We start from the raw sequence: 17,083 nt of genomic DNA, 5'->3' as shown, positions 1-17,083 counted from the left end.
CTTACAGCAAATGGCCTTATTCGCATACTTGCCCGTGCCCACTTCAGACACACAGATCATTTGTGACACCGCAATGGATTCACCTCGACCACTAGTTCCAATGACTCATCGTAGAGTTGTTTTTGACACCCTACACAATCTGGCACACCCCGGATGCAAAGCCACAGTGAAGCTGATTACAGCTAGATTTTTCTGGCCAAATATGAGGCGTGATATCACTGCCTGGACACGTTCCTGTGTATCCTGCCAAAAGTCAAAGGTGCACAAGCATATCCGTGCACCCCTAGGAACATTCAGCACCTCAGACGCTCGGTTCAGCCATGTTAACATAGATCTGGTTGGACCATGGCCGGTCAGTCAGGGATTTACTTATCTCCTGACCTGCATAGACCGTTTCACACGGTGGCCTGAGGCCATTCCCCTCACAGACATTTCGGCTGAGTCCGTAGCGCGAGCCCTTATATCAGGCTGGATATCGCGTTACGGAGTTCCCACCACTGTAACCACGGATCGTGGTGCACAGTTTGAATCCCACCTATTCCAGGAACTTTCCAGAATTCTAGGGATCCAACATATTCGCACGACAAGCTATCACCCAGCTTCGAACGGGATGATAGAGCGCTTCCATCGCCAATTAAAAGCTGCACTATGTGCTTATCCTGACCAACAGAGATGGAACGAATACGTACCTGTTGTTCTCTTAGGCTGTCGTGCTGCCATTAAAGAGGACCTGGGATACTCTCCAGCCGAACTAATTCATGGTGCACCTCTATCGTTGCCAGGTCAAATGCTGAGCCCAATAGAGTCTGCACAAATGGATTCAGCTCTGTAGGTTGACAGACTGCGAGCTTATTTCAATAAGCTCCCACCTATGCATACTAGGGAACAGACCATAAAATCTTTGGCCCCAAAGGACATCTCGTCTTGGACTCACGTTTTCCTTAGGAAGGACTCTGTGAAAGCCCCTCTTACTCCACCTTATACCGGTCCTTATCGCGTGCTCTCACGTACTAACAAACTTTTCACCATAGACATCAGTGGTAAAAGAGAAACTGTCTCTATTGACAGAATAAAAAAAGCCTTTCTGGACACGAAAACGCAAGAGCCACACATTCCCCCTACATACATGCATTATCTACATGCACCTGAAGCAAATACTCCCAATGCAGACAACTACGTTACTACCACGCGTAGTGGTCGTAGAGTGCATTGGCCAAAGAAGTTGTGCAAGGCTTTATATATATAAAAAAAAAAAAATTTTTTTTCCTCACACAAAATTTTTTTTGCACAAAGACATTTTCTTCTTTTATAAAAAAATAAAATAAAATCCTTTTTCTTCATCCTCAGCATGAAAACCCAGCTTTTCACTGAAAAACAAGAACATTTTCTCATAAAAAACAACTTTTGTGAACATTTTTTTTTCTCTCTTAACAACTGCTACATTTCTTATCGGCTTTCCGCCTAAGCAGGGGGTGATGTAGCACCCCCCCCCCCAATGAACTATGCTCTCTGGCGGATCAATGTTTCCCTGTAAGTTCTTCGGCCATAGACTGGCCAATCGACAGGCAGGGCGCATTGATCCTACTGTCCCCAAAAAGAGTGCAGGGGACATCCAACAGTCAGCACAGAGCCGCGAGCGAAGACACACCTTCCTCTCCTCCTCACCTAGCACCGACAGTCCGACTTGGACCTGACTCAATAACTTCGAGCTCCACCACTATTATCCCGTTGAATAAATACTTGCAAATGTTTAATGTTAAAAGGAGTTTGTCGTTTTTATCGAGGGTTCTAAAAGATAAATAATTAGCTGGGGTACAACTACCCCACTAAAGAGGTACAGGATACTTTCTAGCACGGTATGTGTGTCTAAACTCATGCATTGTCCAGTGGTTTAAGAGTATATATACGTTTGTAAATATGTGTCACAGTCGTCTATATGATGTGTATATATGTGTGTCCGTCTATGTAGTTTTTCTACTGTTTGTTGTATTGGTGCATGTATAACACTTATGACAGTGTTGATATATTAACAGATACAGTTTAACAATGGACATGTAACATTTACAACAGAAAGGGACAAATAACAGTTCTCTAGGATTTTAACATCGAGCCAATCAGAGAAACATACCTGGTCCTTCTTCGATCTTGTTGGACAGATCCTCAAGAAAAGCTGCAAGGAAGATTCATCCCAATGAATCAACAAATCTCAAGTTGTCTTTTCTTTTAACTTTATTACCAATGTTTTCCCATTGGAAAGATGCAATGCTGGTCCTAGATTAATGCATTCTGATCCCCTCTACTGGGAGCCATCACTGTTCATGGATCGTCTTTCTCCCTCTCTTGACTCCCACTCAATCTGCTCTCTTTCACTCCCGACTCTTGACTAAAAATATATGCCTTTTTCAAGCTCTACCTAATGTCTATGTCACTTTAAGTGACCTCTACGTAAGACTATGTCAGATTTTAGAGGTCAAACCTATTTTGAAATTATTGTTTGTGTTCTAACATTCTTTTCTATGAAACATGAATAATTTTACCTGTAAATATTTATTTTGCTATGATAACATTCTATTTTTCCAAATATTATAACGATCATAATAATCGTCGACTAGCGCATCATTTGGCATTGCCCTACCAATATCTAACAGTTGGAGTCATTTGGTTTCAAATCCGTTTTACATATTGGCATGTATTGAACTTTCAAACTAACCTATCACTGGACAAGTCTTTATCATTTTATTTCAAGTGTATTTTTCTAGCTTCCTCTCTTGTGAACTGACCTCCTACCGCAACTGTTCCACATCTACTAACCCAAGAACTATCATCCATTCTTTCAAGTTCCCCCATGCTATTGGAGTCTCTTATGCTGAACACAAAAACAAAATCTGTTTAAGGAATAAATGTTTGTCAAAACAAACATGAGTAAAAACAAAAAGCAGCAAAATCACACCCTTTCACTGTTGAGGTTCCTATATGCCGGAAAGTCTCTTACTCTAATAGTTTATTCTCTCGAACTGCTAGATTTTGGAATTCTCTCCCTGTTTCCTGCTATTCTGACTGTACTAACCTGCAGAAATTGAAATGTAATGTGAACAGACATCTCGCTGCTCAACTCTCAACATAGTGCCCCTGTAGACATGGTCTTAAATAGTAGCCCCTTATGTCCAATTCGAACTGCCTTGTTTGGGGTGAGTAAGAATTAAAAAAAAAAAATGTAAGAGTAGAGTTTTACTCTTTAGACTTTAATTATTTTGGTACTTATGCAGAGAATGGCCCGCTTCTTCATGAATGTTATGTTGGCATATTAGAGTTTTTTAGACGATTAAAACAGGTAAAAGTTACAGCGTGTTGACTTAGAATGAATGCTTTATGCCAAATTGATGGTTGGATATCATTAAAATTGTGCTCATTGTTCTTGTGTAAAAATAAATTTAATATATTGCCAGCTTGTTGAGGAGAGAATGGTTCAGTTTACATGTGTTTGTAGTTAGTAGTCATTGGGACAAAGGAGGCCAGTTAAAGGAGAAAGAAAAGGCAAAGTCTTCAGTGTATTTATGTGTTGGTGTGGGTGTGTCGGTGTATCGATGAGAGCAGTTCTGTAGCATGATAAAGAAAGTTTGTGTGGGTGCCGCACGTGGAAACAAATGGGAGTTTGAAGAGAGCCATGTTAACTTGTTGTACTCATGTTCGGTCTGGGGCCAAAAGCCCCAAGTGAGGTCTGCTGCCCAGCAGGGCCAGGAGGAAAAAGAAGGAAGAGTTTCTGATTTTGCCTTTTATCTACTCAGTCACATGATTGAGAGCTGGCTTGTGATTGGACAAGCCAGAGAAAAAATGGATTTCAAATCTCGAGCTGCGAGAATTAGCTTCTGTCTGTGATTGTTGCAAGTTTTGGCTGCTACAGATTACTATTGTGCCAAGACCATGTGCCAACCCGCTCAACAGCTAACACAGACCCCAACGCTCTTGCATAGTTTTCTTCTCCTTCGTCTCTTCTCTTCTACGTGTGTCATCACCTCCCACATTGACGGCTGCCAAGAGGGATGTGCACAGGTTCACAAGTATAAAATAAATAAAATAAAACAAAATACAAAAAACATAAACTCCAACACATACTCTCTTCCGTTTACCTGCTTTCAAGCTGACTACAATATGGCTGTCTTCAAGTCCAATGTAAACAAGTTCTTGATGAGTCGTTCCCCTTAAGTTATCCAATTTACTGAATTTACATTTCTAACGATTACTATATGTCCTTTTGACCACTGTAAACTCTTTAACTCTTATCTTCGAGTGGCCTCTGGGTCTTGATATGTGGTGATTCCTTTGTAAAACGATATCAGTTGCACTCTGGGTGGATGTGTGTGTGACTCCATTGACCCTCTATGTGCCAAGCTCCACATCTTTTGTTCTAGCAAGTTTAGGTTGCTACAGATACTTAATTCACTGTACATTATCATAACCCTTATCCTCGAGTGGCCTCTGGGCCTTGATAAATGGTGATTCTTTTATAAAAAAAAATAACAAACGTCCATACAAAATTGCATCCATATCGATCCAGTAATATCCGAAAAAAAAAAAAAATTAAAACGGAAAAGTGAAGCATAATAAACAAAATGGCAACATAGACTTTCGTAGGTTGAATAGCCATCGGCCATCTTGGCTATTCAACCTACGAAAGTCTATGTTGCCATTTTGTTTATTATGCTTCACTTTTCCGTTTTAATTTTTTTTTTTTTTTTCGTATATTACTGGATCGATATGGATGCAATTTTGTATGGACGTTGTTATCTTTTTTAAATAGCATTTTCTTTTTAAATGACTACGTTTTAACCTTACAATTGAATAAAAAAAAAAACATTAAACTTTAATTAAGCTTAGAAATACGATTTAAAATATAGCGCGGATCATAAGTGCACTAGAACCCATTTTTTTTTATTAATAAATGTTTAGTAATTATTTTTCTTTTAATATTCATAAACAGTAAAAACGTCGTTTAAAAAGAAAATGCTATTTAAAAAAGAAAAGAAAAAGTCGATAAAAGTGACACATAAACAGTAAAAAAAAAAAGTCGATAAGTGATTAAAAGTGAGATATTATTAATAAATGTGTAGTAATGTCTTTTATTTCAATATTCATAAACAGTAAAACAAAGTCGATAAAAATTCATGATCGTTTAGTTACTATGGCAACTAAGGGAGAAGTCAGTGTTTTTTTAGGGTGTTTGACAGGGAACTCTAATCGCGACCAGTACCCGTTCCTATATTCGTATTTCGCAATTTTAAGTTTCCATGTGACGTCAGCATCGGTCGGTTATCTTGGCTAGTTAAAAGTCAACCCACGAAAGTCCATATTGCCAACAAAACAATACGTTAAATTAACTAATCGTGGAAATATACACACAATAAATAAATCCTCCTTACCTCCATTTTCTTTGCCTTCTTGTAGCAGATCTAAACTAGGGCTATGTCCCCAGAATGATATAGAACCGTACCCATCCGTCATTTTGTCTATTAGAATATTATATTTAAAATTGTTTGATTTGAAAAAAACGCGTGTATAATTTTGCAAATGTTTACAGAAATTGCTTAGCAACTGAGAGGTTCGCAGATAATTCTTTCTTTGAACGTGATTTGCTTAATATTTAAAAAAAGCCATGAAAAGAAAAAAATAATGACGTTTGTATGAATTATTATTAAAAAAAAGTAAATAAAGTATTTTATCCATTTTCTTAATGAAAATTACAAAAAATATTTTCCAATAATATATATTTATATATATTTTTTATTATGTATTTTTTTGTCCGTACTTAACAAAACAACATGGCCGCTTCCATAAATTTTTAATCGGCCTCATTGTTTTGAATCACTTCATAAAATATTCGAGTTATTAAAAATATTACTTTACAGTTTTAATCATGTCAGCAAGCCCCTTAAAAATGTAAGTTATCAAATGATTAACATGATCTTTGTTTTTGCATCGTGGTTAGATTTTTTTTCTTTTTGATGATATCTGGCGCCAAATATAAAAACAACGTATTACTTTATTGCTTAATGTTTATTGAATTATTTTGTTCATTTATGACAGAATGTGGAAAAAAATAAGGGAAGAACCAATGCCAAGGAGGGGGTGGAGGTTCGAGAAGGCCGGTTCTACCCTAAAGCGTCTTTGACTCTGCGGTAAATATTCAGATACAACAGAACACCGACCACTCTAATTTTTTTTTTTTTTTTTTAGGGGTAATCGACGTCGCTGACAACGAATCTCTGATAATCAAACCCGGGGCAAATTTACCGTTTGCATGGTATTAACCCCTGAACCCACGAGCTACTTTCCGCCATTTTACAGCTTCCGTTTACGCTACGCGCGGCAGCATAAACGACTGTTGTTGAATGTGCCTTCACGTAGAGAACTGGTTTTTCACATAGCGTACGAATCTTTTGTGGAACTTTTAAACTTATACGAAAAAGAAGAAAAGCACTCCAAGCGGGGTGGTGGTGTTTGGGCGCCCCCCCCATCGCCTCCTCCCCCAATGTAAACAGTAAAATGTCCGAAAAATGTTAAATGGTGTTCTAATCGGTAAATGTCGGTGCGTTACTTACGGAAAAACGGTTAATTAAACTGCAGAAGCACCTGTTAAGCCACACAAGTTCTATAATTGAATCCCCCTCCCACACAAAAAAAGAACGAAAAACTTAATGTTTTTGGTGCTTATGTTTTTCTAAACCGCATTAAAAACTATGTAAGACAAAAAAGAAAAAAAAAAAAATCCTCCCCAAAAGTACTACAGTGTATTTTTAAAAAATTTTGTTTTAGACAATTTTTTCTTCGAATTTTAAATTGTTTGCCAAGGAAAAAAAAAAAATTTTTTTTAATTCTGTTCTGAAAAAAAAAAAAATGTTTTTCCGACATTACGCCCCCCCCCCCACACACACACTTGGAGTGTTTTTCTTCTTTTTCATATAAGGTTAAATGTTCCACGTATCTGATTATTTACCGACTCTGCCATTTTACGTTGTTACTGGGAGGCGCTGTTGCGATAGGTTGCTAGCATTATCTCGGTGAGCACTTTATCTGTTACTAGTTGGTTGCCGACATACATGCACCATTCAAAGTCTGGGCGAGGTAATGGGGTATGCTGTGGACGGGGGCCTCTGCGGGATGCGAGTGTCGGTTTCTTTCGGAGCTTGTCCAACAACTCACCACACCACAGAGTCAATGCGTCGTATTTCATCTAGCGGTAAACGGACGCCCAAGTTGGGATCCCGAAATAACGATCATTTCACAACCTTTATACCAGCCCCATCTCGGACCATCCAGCCTAACTCTGGTCGGAATCATTTTGAAATAATTACACTTTCGTTTGTTATTTCATTCTATATCACTTTATCTCATCTTATTTCTGAAGTTAAAGAAAAGGAAGTGGCAACTACAAGAAGCAATTAAAAAAATAAAATAAATAAAATAAAATAAAAATGGGTGCTTGTGCAGTTTACCGAACATATTGAAAAAGAACTATATTGTATGGGTCAATGTGCACTGGTTGTCCAACAAAAAATAAATACCACCACACTATTTTCACATTTTCTATAAAAGCTCTGCAGGCTGGATTAAAGACTTTGGTGGCCGGATCTGGCCAGTGGCCCGCAGATCGTAGTTTGAAGACCCTTGCATTAGAATCAATATTAAGACTTCTGTCAGATGCTGCTTCTGTGTGTTTGAATATACTGAATTACTCCCCTTAATGTTACATGCATAATAACCAGGGCTGTGACAACAGCATAGTCTTTTCATTTTTCTGACTCTCGAGTATATATCCGATACAGTTGGACACAGTTAATCAACCGAGAACAACTTTAGTCTACATAAAAACATATAAGATATTAACGGATATATACTCAAGAGTCAAAATAATGAAAATAATATTCTGTTGTCACAGCCCTAATAATAACTATACATGTAGATATTTAAAAAAAATAAAAATAAAGGGGGAGTTTTAGAACACAAATTGATTATAAACGTTAAATTTTTCATGAATAAAGTGATTTTTACACTAGGTTATTTTATAATAAAGAAATTATAAGTGTCCGTTATTTAGAGATTTTTATTAATGGAAAAAAGTAAATGATTGTTATAATTGTGTGAATTTTGTAAGCCACCACAATATTTTCACACATTTCCATTTTTTTTTAAATTTTTTCTGAATATTTTATGTTTACCATAAGAGTTTCACGGGCCGGATTAAAGATTTTGGCAGGTTGTAGTTTGGAGAGCCCTGATGTACAGTATTATTTATTAATGCACGTGAAAGGATATTCGTATCTGAACAAAATGGTGGCTTTTTGAAGACATAAAGTGCTCTGGTTTTTAAAATATGACCATTTTAGTAGAATTACCTTGAAATCTGTGCTTCTCCAAAACGTTTTATGGTCAGTGGCTATTGCTATGTAAATCTTTTATACTCTGTGATGCTGCTCTCTTCCTCATCACTGTGAACGTAGGTTGATTTTGACACTAATTCTTTAGTTAGTTTATTTAAGATTTGCTTTAGAGGACAACGACAGAAATCAGGTTGACTTTGTATACATGAAAGGGAGAGAGAGAGAGAGATACATCAGTTACCCAATGTGTTGTGCTCTCCCCTTTCTCGGAGGGAGTCATCAGTAGGGCTATGGCAACAGCATATTCTTTTCATTGTCATGACTCTTGAGTACATATCCGACAGTTAATCAACCGAGAACCACATCACTCTATGTAAAAGCATATAAGATATCAATGGATACACACTTGAGAGTCAAAACAATGAAAAGAATAAGCTGCTGTTTTAGCCCTACTCACCAGACGTTTTCTCTAATTGAAATCTCACTGGTTAAGAGAGTTATAGAGTGTTGGATAACAGGGGTGTCTCGAATTAAATGTGTATATAAACCCAGTGTTTGACCATTTTTGACAGTGGCGAGTGTATAGCTGTGTTTTCAATAAAAGGCAAATTCAATTTATCAAAACAATGCCGTTTATTTAGTACTTGGGCATTTGGTTGAAGCAGAGAGAGAGTGATAGGGGTGGCGGCTTCATGGTGACGACAAAAATTCAGACAATACTGTCTGTCGATGGGCAAACTCTCTCTCGTAACTCAAAAGCATTTGTTTTTATTATGATTTCATCTCATTGTTCCTTTGTTTACCATTGACATTTATAACTACATCATAGGTCAGAATCTGGACTAGTTTTTTTTTTCACTTGCTCTTTTTTGGGGAAACCTGGCATCATCCAAGACTTTTTGTTACTTCAATTCTCATTGTTGTTTATTCTGGCATATGTCCAGTCCCCATTATTTAACAAGAAGTCTCACCAGAAGTCACATGCCCCCTCCCTCCCCTAAACTTCTGTTGGACGTGACTTCCGACCTAGAAAACCCTTCCGCTGAAAACAATAATATGTAACCATGAACAGAAATATTCTGCAAAAGTATTTACGGGACTTTGCAAACTTTTCAGTTCTTATTTAAGAATTAAATTTAATTAAAAAACAAAACTATAGAAAAATCTTTCTGACATATCACAGTATGGAAATCTCATATTCCAAAAATCACAAATTGATCAAGTAGTTTTGCTTTTATAAAGAAAATAATGTTTAAATGATTAGTGAGAAATTTGTTGGCTATATAACATAAATCTATTAACTATGAATTATGGTTGAGTTATCTTTCTTTGACTGTTGATCTTTTTTTCATAATGGCGAACGAGGCAGTTACTGCTCAGATACTCATAAAATTTGATTTTCTTGGTTAAAAATGAAACTACTAGATCAGTTTGCATGAATATGGCATCTTTGTTCTGTGTTTTCTGTATTTTTGTTTTTTGAATTTGGTTGAGTTCTAAATAAGAACCAACTTTTCAATACTACCCCCATTACTACAATGTACACAGGGGCACTCTGCTATAACAGTGGATATATTTTCTGTTTTTTTTTTTTTCTTTTTTTATACAGATTGGTGAGCGGAGATGTCAGAGGAAATTTTAAATCTTTGTTTTCAAGAGTTTCAAACATAGAAAAGAAGAATGGAAAATTTGATGTAAGTATGTCTTCTAAAATGTTTTTATCTAAACAAAAAATATGACCTGCTAGTGGATATCAACAACAAAAAAAAATGACCTACTAGTAGATATCCAAAACCAAAATTGATTCTTGCCCAGAATTCCTCCTATATTAAAAAACAAAAAAATAAAGAAAATCTGTGTGATGTTTGTACTCGTGACTGAAAAAAAATATCATATTCCAAAAATTACGTAAATTGATCAAGTAGTTTTATTTTTAAACTAGCAGGACTCGTGTACCAGCATTGCCTGATAGAAATCTGACTGAAAGCCAGAACAGCTACAGTAATGCCCCTCCCCCTAAAATAAAAGATACATATAATTATCTAGTGGATTATCACATGTAAGTCACATAAATTACTGACTATGGATAAACAGCTAAAAAAGTATTAACACTGAGAGGTGTCGGTGGTTGTGAGTGATAGCCACTGAAGAAAAATGGCTGGCACTGGTGGCAGCTGCCAAAATAAAAGCATCTGGCTTCTACTGTCATGCATTGTCTGGCAGTGGCAACTAGTGAAATCCACTGGCTGTCATTATTGGTGCTAGTGGTTACTGGCAATTAGTGTTGCTTAGAGTGGCTAATTGCCTTTACAACTGTCACTGTCAGTTATTGCTAATGAAACAGTTATTGCATCTACTGGCTACCTCAACAACTCTTTGTCACTGGAGAATGGCAGCCATTATCGGCGTAGTGTTCGCTGCATTGGTGTAAATGTTATATCGCAATATGTGTTTTGTATGTATGCATAATACGAACCTTGCTATATTTTACATATTATGTTCAAGTAAAATCAACGTGTATATGGTAGGTATTGTTTTTTGAATTGATAAGTGCTTCCTATATTAAGAGTAGGTCAGTACATAACAATATTATTATTTCAGCACGGTCCGTAACCTGTATAAGTACACATCTATTAAATGTTAAAAGCTCAAAGGCGATCTGGCATTTAAACTGATTCTATTCCTGAAATCTGTCTAGTTATGCAATAATTGTAAACGTATATGTCCTCTAAAGAAACTAATAATCACCGACTAGAGACAGAACAGATGAAGCGTAGTGTCAGACCAGATACTACACTTTAACCCAGCTGGCTGTGTTTTGCCAGAATAGGATATGTCTGGCATCATTTTGGCAACCTAGGAACTGGTGAGCAAGCAAACTTTTCTTTTTTTTTTTTTTTTTTTTTTGTCAGCATGGGCTTTATAATTCTGTTCAATCCTAAAGGGTGCACCCTCTCAAGTATTATCTCTCTCTCCTTGGTGAGATGGGGATGATAGGATGCTGATTTCCTTGGGCTTCCCTAACAGTGAATAATTACAAAACCGTTTTTGGCTATTTTTGTATACAACCAGACTGCCACCTTGTGGAGCTGGTTTTCTCCATCTTATCTGGCATTGGGCCATATTTTGCTGCAGTAGGAAGTAATAAATAATATATGTGTGTGTGTGTGTGTATGGTTAATAATGGCAAATCTGCTATTCCTCCTCTATTTAATGATCTTATTCCTCCTCTATTTAATGATCTTCAGGTCATTTCATCTTCTAAGGAAAAAGCTGATCTTTTTGCTCGTCTTTTTGCTGACAATTCTTCTATTGCTGATTCTGGTGCTGTTCTTCCTGATTTTCCTTTGAAAACTGATAAGTCTCTTGATTCTATAATTATCACTCCAAAGATGGTTGCTAGGGTTATTTCTGATCTTCATCTAAAGCTTCTGGTCTTTACTCGATTCCTGTTGTTCTCAAACATTGTGCTCCTGAACTTTTTTCTATCCTTTCAGCATTATTTAATCTCCGTTTACCAAAATCATGTCTCCCTTCTTGTTGGAAAGAGTCCTCCATTATCCCTGTCTTTAAAAATGTTTGTGATTGGTCTAACCCAACTAAGTATCATCCTATTAGTTTCCTCTGTTATTAACAAAGCTTTTGAAAGATTAGTCAACAGCCAGCTTGTTGATTTTCTGGAAAATCTGGGCCTCTTTAATGATGTTCAGTATGGCTTTTGTGGGTTTCCTTCAACTGCTGGTCTGTTAACTACTGTAGCTGAGCAGATCTGTCGATTTATGGATAATTCAGGAGAGGGTAGAATTATTGTATTTGACATTTCAAAGACGTTTGACAGAATGTGGCATTCTGGTCTTCTCCATAAACTTTGAGGTTATGGTATTCGTGGTAAAGTTCTTGACATCATTAGATCTTTTTTTTTTTCTGATCGAAGCTTGAGAGTAACTCTAAATGGTCTCTTTATTCTCCTTTCCTATCAATGCTGGTGTTTCTCGGGGCTTTATTCCAGGCCCAATTCTGTTTCTATATCAATGTTCTTCCAGTCTAGCAGTTGACTTGGATTGGGATATGAAATTGCTTTTTTTGTTTACTCCTGCTAAGACTCAGCTTTTGTTTTTCAATCGTAGGTGTGCCCCTTTTCTTACTTAGATTTCCATGGGTGGTTTCTGCTCTTGAGGAGAAATCTATTCTGAAACTTATTGGTCTTTCTTTTTTATTAGATTTTTCTTGGAGTACATATATTAGATTCATTGCTCTTTCTGCCTCGTGTAAAGTAGGTTCTTTATATCTTTCTAAACATTTTCTCACAACTGAGGCTCTGCAACCCTACTATCAGACCATGTATGGAGTATTGTTGTTGTATTTGGGATGGTGAATCTCTGTTCTATTTGAGAGTTCTTGATAAAGTGCAGGAGCATATTTGCGATTGAATTGACCCCACTATCTTCTTCTCTGCACCTCCCCTTTCACAAACGTAATGTTGTTAGGCTCAGTCTTTTCTATGAAAAATATTATCGTATGTGTTCTTCAGAATTGTCTGATCTATTCCCTGTTTCTTTTGTTCCAGCTCCATTGACTCGTTGATCTAGTGGTCTGCATCAACTTACTGTTTTTATACTTCATTGTAATACAACTTCCTATCCCAGTAGCTTCTTTTCAAGAACTGTAAGCTGATTGTTTTCCCCCTACTTTTAACCTTGATCTTTTCAAGACCAAGGTTAATAGGAATCTCTTGACTTTGCTCTTGTTAGCTCCTTACATTAAGTGGTTCTATGCCTTGTCTGGAGCGATTTCCATTAAAAAATAGATAAAATTCAATCATGCAACCAAAACTGTCGGGTTTTATTATTATACAAAAGCATGCGATTTATTTCTGGTTTTTAGCTTTAAAAACACGAGTTGTATTTTACTAAAAAAAATGCAGTACTTTTTTCTTATTTCCATTTTGTCAATAATTCTCATGCTTTTTTCTTTCCTTCCACAGTTGTTGCTTTGTGTTGGAGATTTCTTTGGAGACAACAATGATGAATGGGATAAATATGTACAGAAAGAACTCAAGGGTAACAACTGTTTGGTTTATATCCCCTCAGAACAATCAACTCTTTCTTTTGATGTGGTTTAATTTAAATTTATTTTTCTGTTGCTTCTGTACAAGTAATCTGTCATGAAAAAGTTACCACTGCTGCCATCATCATCAGTTATATATCTATTGGTTCTTGTCCAAAATTCACCTTATATTTAAAAAAAAAAAAAAAAAAATCTATATGATGTATATAGCTGTGACAAAATGAAAATATCATATTCCAAAAATCACATAAATTGTTCAACAAAGTGGTTTCATTTTTAAATAAGAAAATTTAATGAGTAAAGTGACCGTCTCATCTGACATTTTTAAAACAATCTCTAGTAATGAGGGAGATAACTTAAGATAATTCAAACTTGTGAGATTTTTGTTATAATGCTTACAAATTTCCATTAATCGCTTAAAAATGATTTTCATTATAAAAATAAAACTACTTGATCAATTTGCATGATTTTTGGAATATGGTATTTACATTTCGTCACAGGTACATACATCATATAGATTTTTTTAAATATTTTTTTTTTAACCTACAAGGTGGGCCGATAAAAGTGTCGCCCTAAAGAAAACAACACTACAGTTTTATTTTAAAACTTTTATTGAAAAGAATCCATTCCGGTAAGTTGATTATGTAGTAGAGCTAACATCTATTCAATGTAGCCACCTTCAGTCTCAATTACCATCTTCATACAGGTTCGGAACTGGGACCATGCCTTTTCCCCACGTGCTGGCGGGAGTTTGGCGAATACTTATCGGATGGTGGCAATCAGGATGGCTTTGGTGTTGTGGGAGGTCATGTTGGTGATGTTCTCGACGTATGACCAAACAAAGTAGTCCAGCGGGTTCAGGTCGGGGGAGGAAGGGAACCAGTGAGAGAATGGTATAAAGTCGTAGCACTCCTTCTGAAGCCAAGCCTGCGTCTCTTTGGACTTGTGGGCCAGCGCTGAATCCTGTTGCTACACCCAAGGTCTGCCAGTGACCACCTGATTGCAGCAGGGATCACCACACTCTTCAACACATCCAGGTACACTTTGATGTTGACTTTAATAGATATACGCAAACTGAAAGTAAAAACAAGACATAAACGTAAAATAAGTTTTTCGGGTTCTTCTTTTTTATTATTATTAATGATTAATTTTTTTTATTATTATTATAAATCTTACTTGCTTTCAATGCATATGACATAATATTTTGAGAAAAATTCCCCTTTTTAGATGTGGGGTTCAACTCAATGTATTATGTTTTTTACCAAGACAATAATTTTGTGAAAGAAGCATGCTCTATGCAGATAAAATAATTCGTCAATTCCTATAGCAGCGCCATTTCTTATACTTATTGTCTAAAACAATCAATATTATGTCACGCATTCTTAAGCATTGTAGGTTCAACATGAATTCTGAATAAATGTTTTTTTAAGTGTCCATCAGATTAATATTTATCTTGTTTTGTTACCTGCTAATCTATGATATAAATCTTACCCGTCTGTTTAAATGTATGTAAGTATGCCTAAAACTTTGAACAGAGGCGGCAGATTTTCACAAGATCAGTATCGTTTTGAAGCTTGACACTTCGGACGACAAATATCGAAAAATTGGCCAAAAACATTAATTCCTTCACCCTTAACTGGGCAATTTTTTACAGGGAGGGGTCGCTTTTTTCAACAATATTTTCGAAAGTCATCCCCATCTTTTCGATTGTCTAGCCTAGGTCACTTCCGATTTGGCGATGGATGCAACAGCAAAGACGTCGCATTTGTTTTTTTTTCACGTATGTTTTGGTTTCGATTCTAGTTGGTGGCACCCAAGTCATATTTGTTTAGTTTTAATCTCACTACTATATATTAAGTTCAATATAATAATCGATACAGAATTGTCTCTATAATAATAAATATGCAATCTGCATGAATTAAAATATCATCTTATGATTATCTTACGATTGGGCAATGCCGGGCAGCCTGCTAGTATATTTATAAAACTCACTATTTCTGTGTCTGTTTCCAATTTTTCAAAGTGCATCTCCTCTGAGATGCAAAGTCATAGAGTGGCAAGAAGAAGAGTTGGAAATAAGTCATACACCACCCACTATATATATTTTTTTTTTTCAAGGTGGTCACCACTTATCAAGGCCCGGAAGCCACTCAGGGATAAGGGTTATTGTAAGTACAGTACGTTAGTGTGGATATTTAAAGTGTCTACTTAAGGGGGAGGTTCATCAGGAATTTGTTTACGTTGGACTTGAAGACATCCAAGTTGTAGTCAGGAGGGAAGCAGGCAGACGGAACAGAGTTCCATAGGCGTGCAGTTCTAAGAAAGAAGCTTTGTTCATGGAATCTACGTTTTGATTTAGGCATAGATAAAGAGTGGGTAAAGTTTTTGACAGTGGATTCAGCTAGACGGGTGTTTTTTGTAAAAGATTGGCGAGGGGGGGACCAGAGATTGGAGTTCAGACGAGCACCTGCCATGGAAATAACGATAAAGCAAAGATAGGCTTTATTATTTATTTATCTATATTCAATTCCTACAGCTACGTACCTAGAAAACAGAGCTAAAGAACCTGTCATAGTGATATGGGGCAAGGAGAAAGAAGGGTACTTGTACAGTTTAATCAAGACATTAAAAAATGAAAATATTGAAAAAAGTAATATTGTACGTATCTGTTTTAGACTGAAGATCTCCGCAAAAAATTTCACTTAATTTGATTGAGTAGTTTTTTTTTTTGTTTTTTTTTTTATGGCAGAAAAACACGTTTTTATCACAGCACATTAAAGATAGCCATCTTGGAATTTTTTGACCATGCCATGGGGAGATAACTCAGTTTAAAGCACCATCACTCCCTCCCCATCTTTAATACTAGCTTTTCTTCCTAAAAATCGAACCTTTTGCTCAGTATCATAACAAATTGTTTTTTTCGCTGTAAAAAAAAAACTACTTGATGAAATTAAGTGAAATTTTTTTTTGAAGAACTTCATTCCATAACGGATACGTACAATATAAACTTTTTTTTTCGATATTTTCGTTTTTTAATGTCTTGATTAAACTGTACAAGTACCGAAAGAAGGAACCTTAATAGAAGTTAATGTATCCAATGATGCCAGATTAAACAGAGCTGAGAGGGGGAAAAAATAACGAAATACCTCAATATTATGTACAACATGAAAAGAAATCAGAATCTTAGGAAGATCTCTACCATTCCAGTAATTATAGAACCAACTAGACTCATGAAAAAGAATTCCAAAAGCTACCTAACAAATATACTCGGTGAACCAGGTGCAAAAAAGGTACAAACAATTGCACTTAAAGGGATGGTTAGAATCTTAAAAAGATCTCTCGGTTGAAATGTATGAGATAGCGGGTGAATGTCTGGCACCCCAGCTCCAACGAGAACAAAATGATGAGAAAATTTTCAAAAAAATGTTTATAGGAGAGAACTTGAATGCCTTCTAGAGAGAACTTGGATACCTACTGGATATTGCTCTCAGGTGTCTTCGTTCTTTGTTTTGGGGCTTTTTCAGAGAGTCTAGCATACGGATACTTCCTATTTGAAGTAAATCCTTATCAAATATCCCCCCCCCCCCAAAAAAAACAGTGTGCTGTTTCCTCAAACCATCCAATATGCCCCCCCCCCCCCC

The 17,083-nt window shown here is 36.3% G+C and overlaps 2 protein-coding genes across 3 annotated transcripts in view; one reads left to right on the top strand and one right to left on the bottom strand.

The window, feature by feature from the left end:
• The window catches only part of LOC145260445 (dynein axonemal assembly factor 3-like), a 117,573-nt gene extending 111,980 nt beyond the window's left edge, over positions 1-5,593 (bottom strand). Inside the window, exon 1 of one of the 2 annotated variants that reach the window (XM_080118494.1) lies at positions 5,418-5,593. In XM_080118494.1, coding sequence (XP_079974620.1) covers positions 5,418-5,499 — 82 coding nt within the window. In that variant the 5' untranslated portion in view covers positions 5,500-5,593. The remainder of the gene's footprint in view (positions 1-5,417) is intronic. The other variant, XM_080118495.1, reaches the window with a different exon arrangement.
• A 202-nt stretch (positions 5,594-5,795) lies between these two features.
• LOC145260446 (CWF19-like protein 1) overlaps positions 5,796-17,083 on the top strand; it is a 59,260-nt gene continuing 47,972 nt past the window's right edge. The window contains exons 1-3 of the mRNA XM_080118496.1: positions 5,796-5,934; positions 9,985-10,069; positions 13,360-13,435. Of these exons, the coding sequence (XP_079974622.1) occupies positions 5,912-5,934; positions 9,985-10,069; positions 13,360-13,435 (184 nt within the window). The 5' untranslated portion in view covers positions 5,796-5,911. The remainder of the gene's footprint in view (positions 5,935-9,984; positions 10,070-13,359; positions 13,436-17,083) is intronic.

Source organism: Euprymna scolopes, chromosome 36, assembly GCF_053919585.1.
Source record: "Euprymna scolopes isolate OS-2025 chromosome 36, ASM5391958v1, whole genome shotgun sequence".
Lineage (NCBI taxonomy): Eukaryota > Metazoa > Mollusca > Cephalopoda > Sepiida > Sepiolidae > Euprymna > Euprymna scolopes.
Note: the sequence above shows the minus strand (reverse complement) of the source record. Positions and strands in the feature narration are given on the sequence as shown.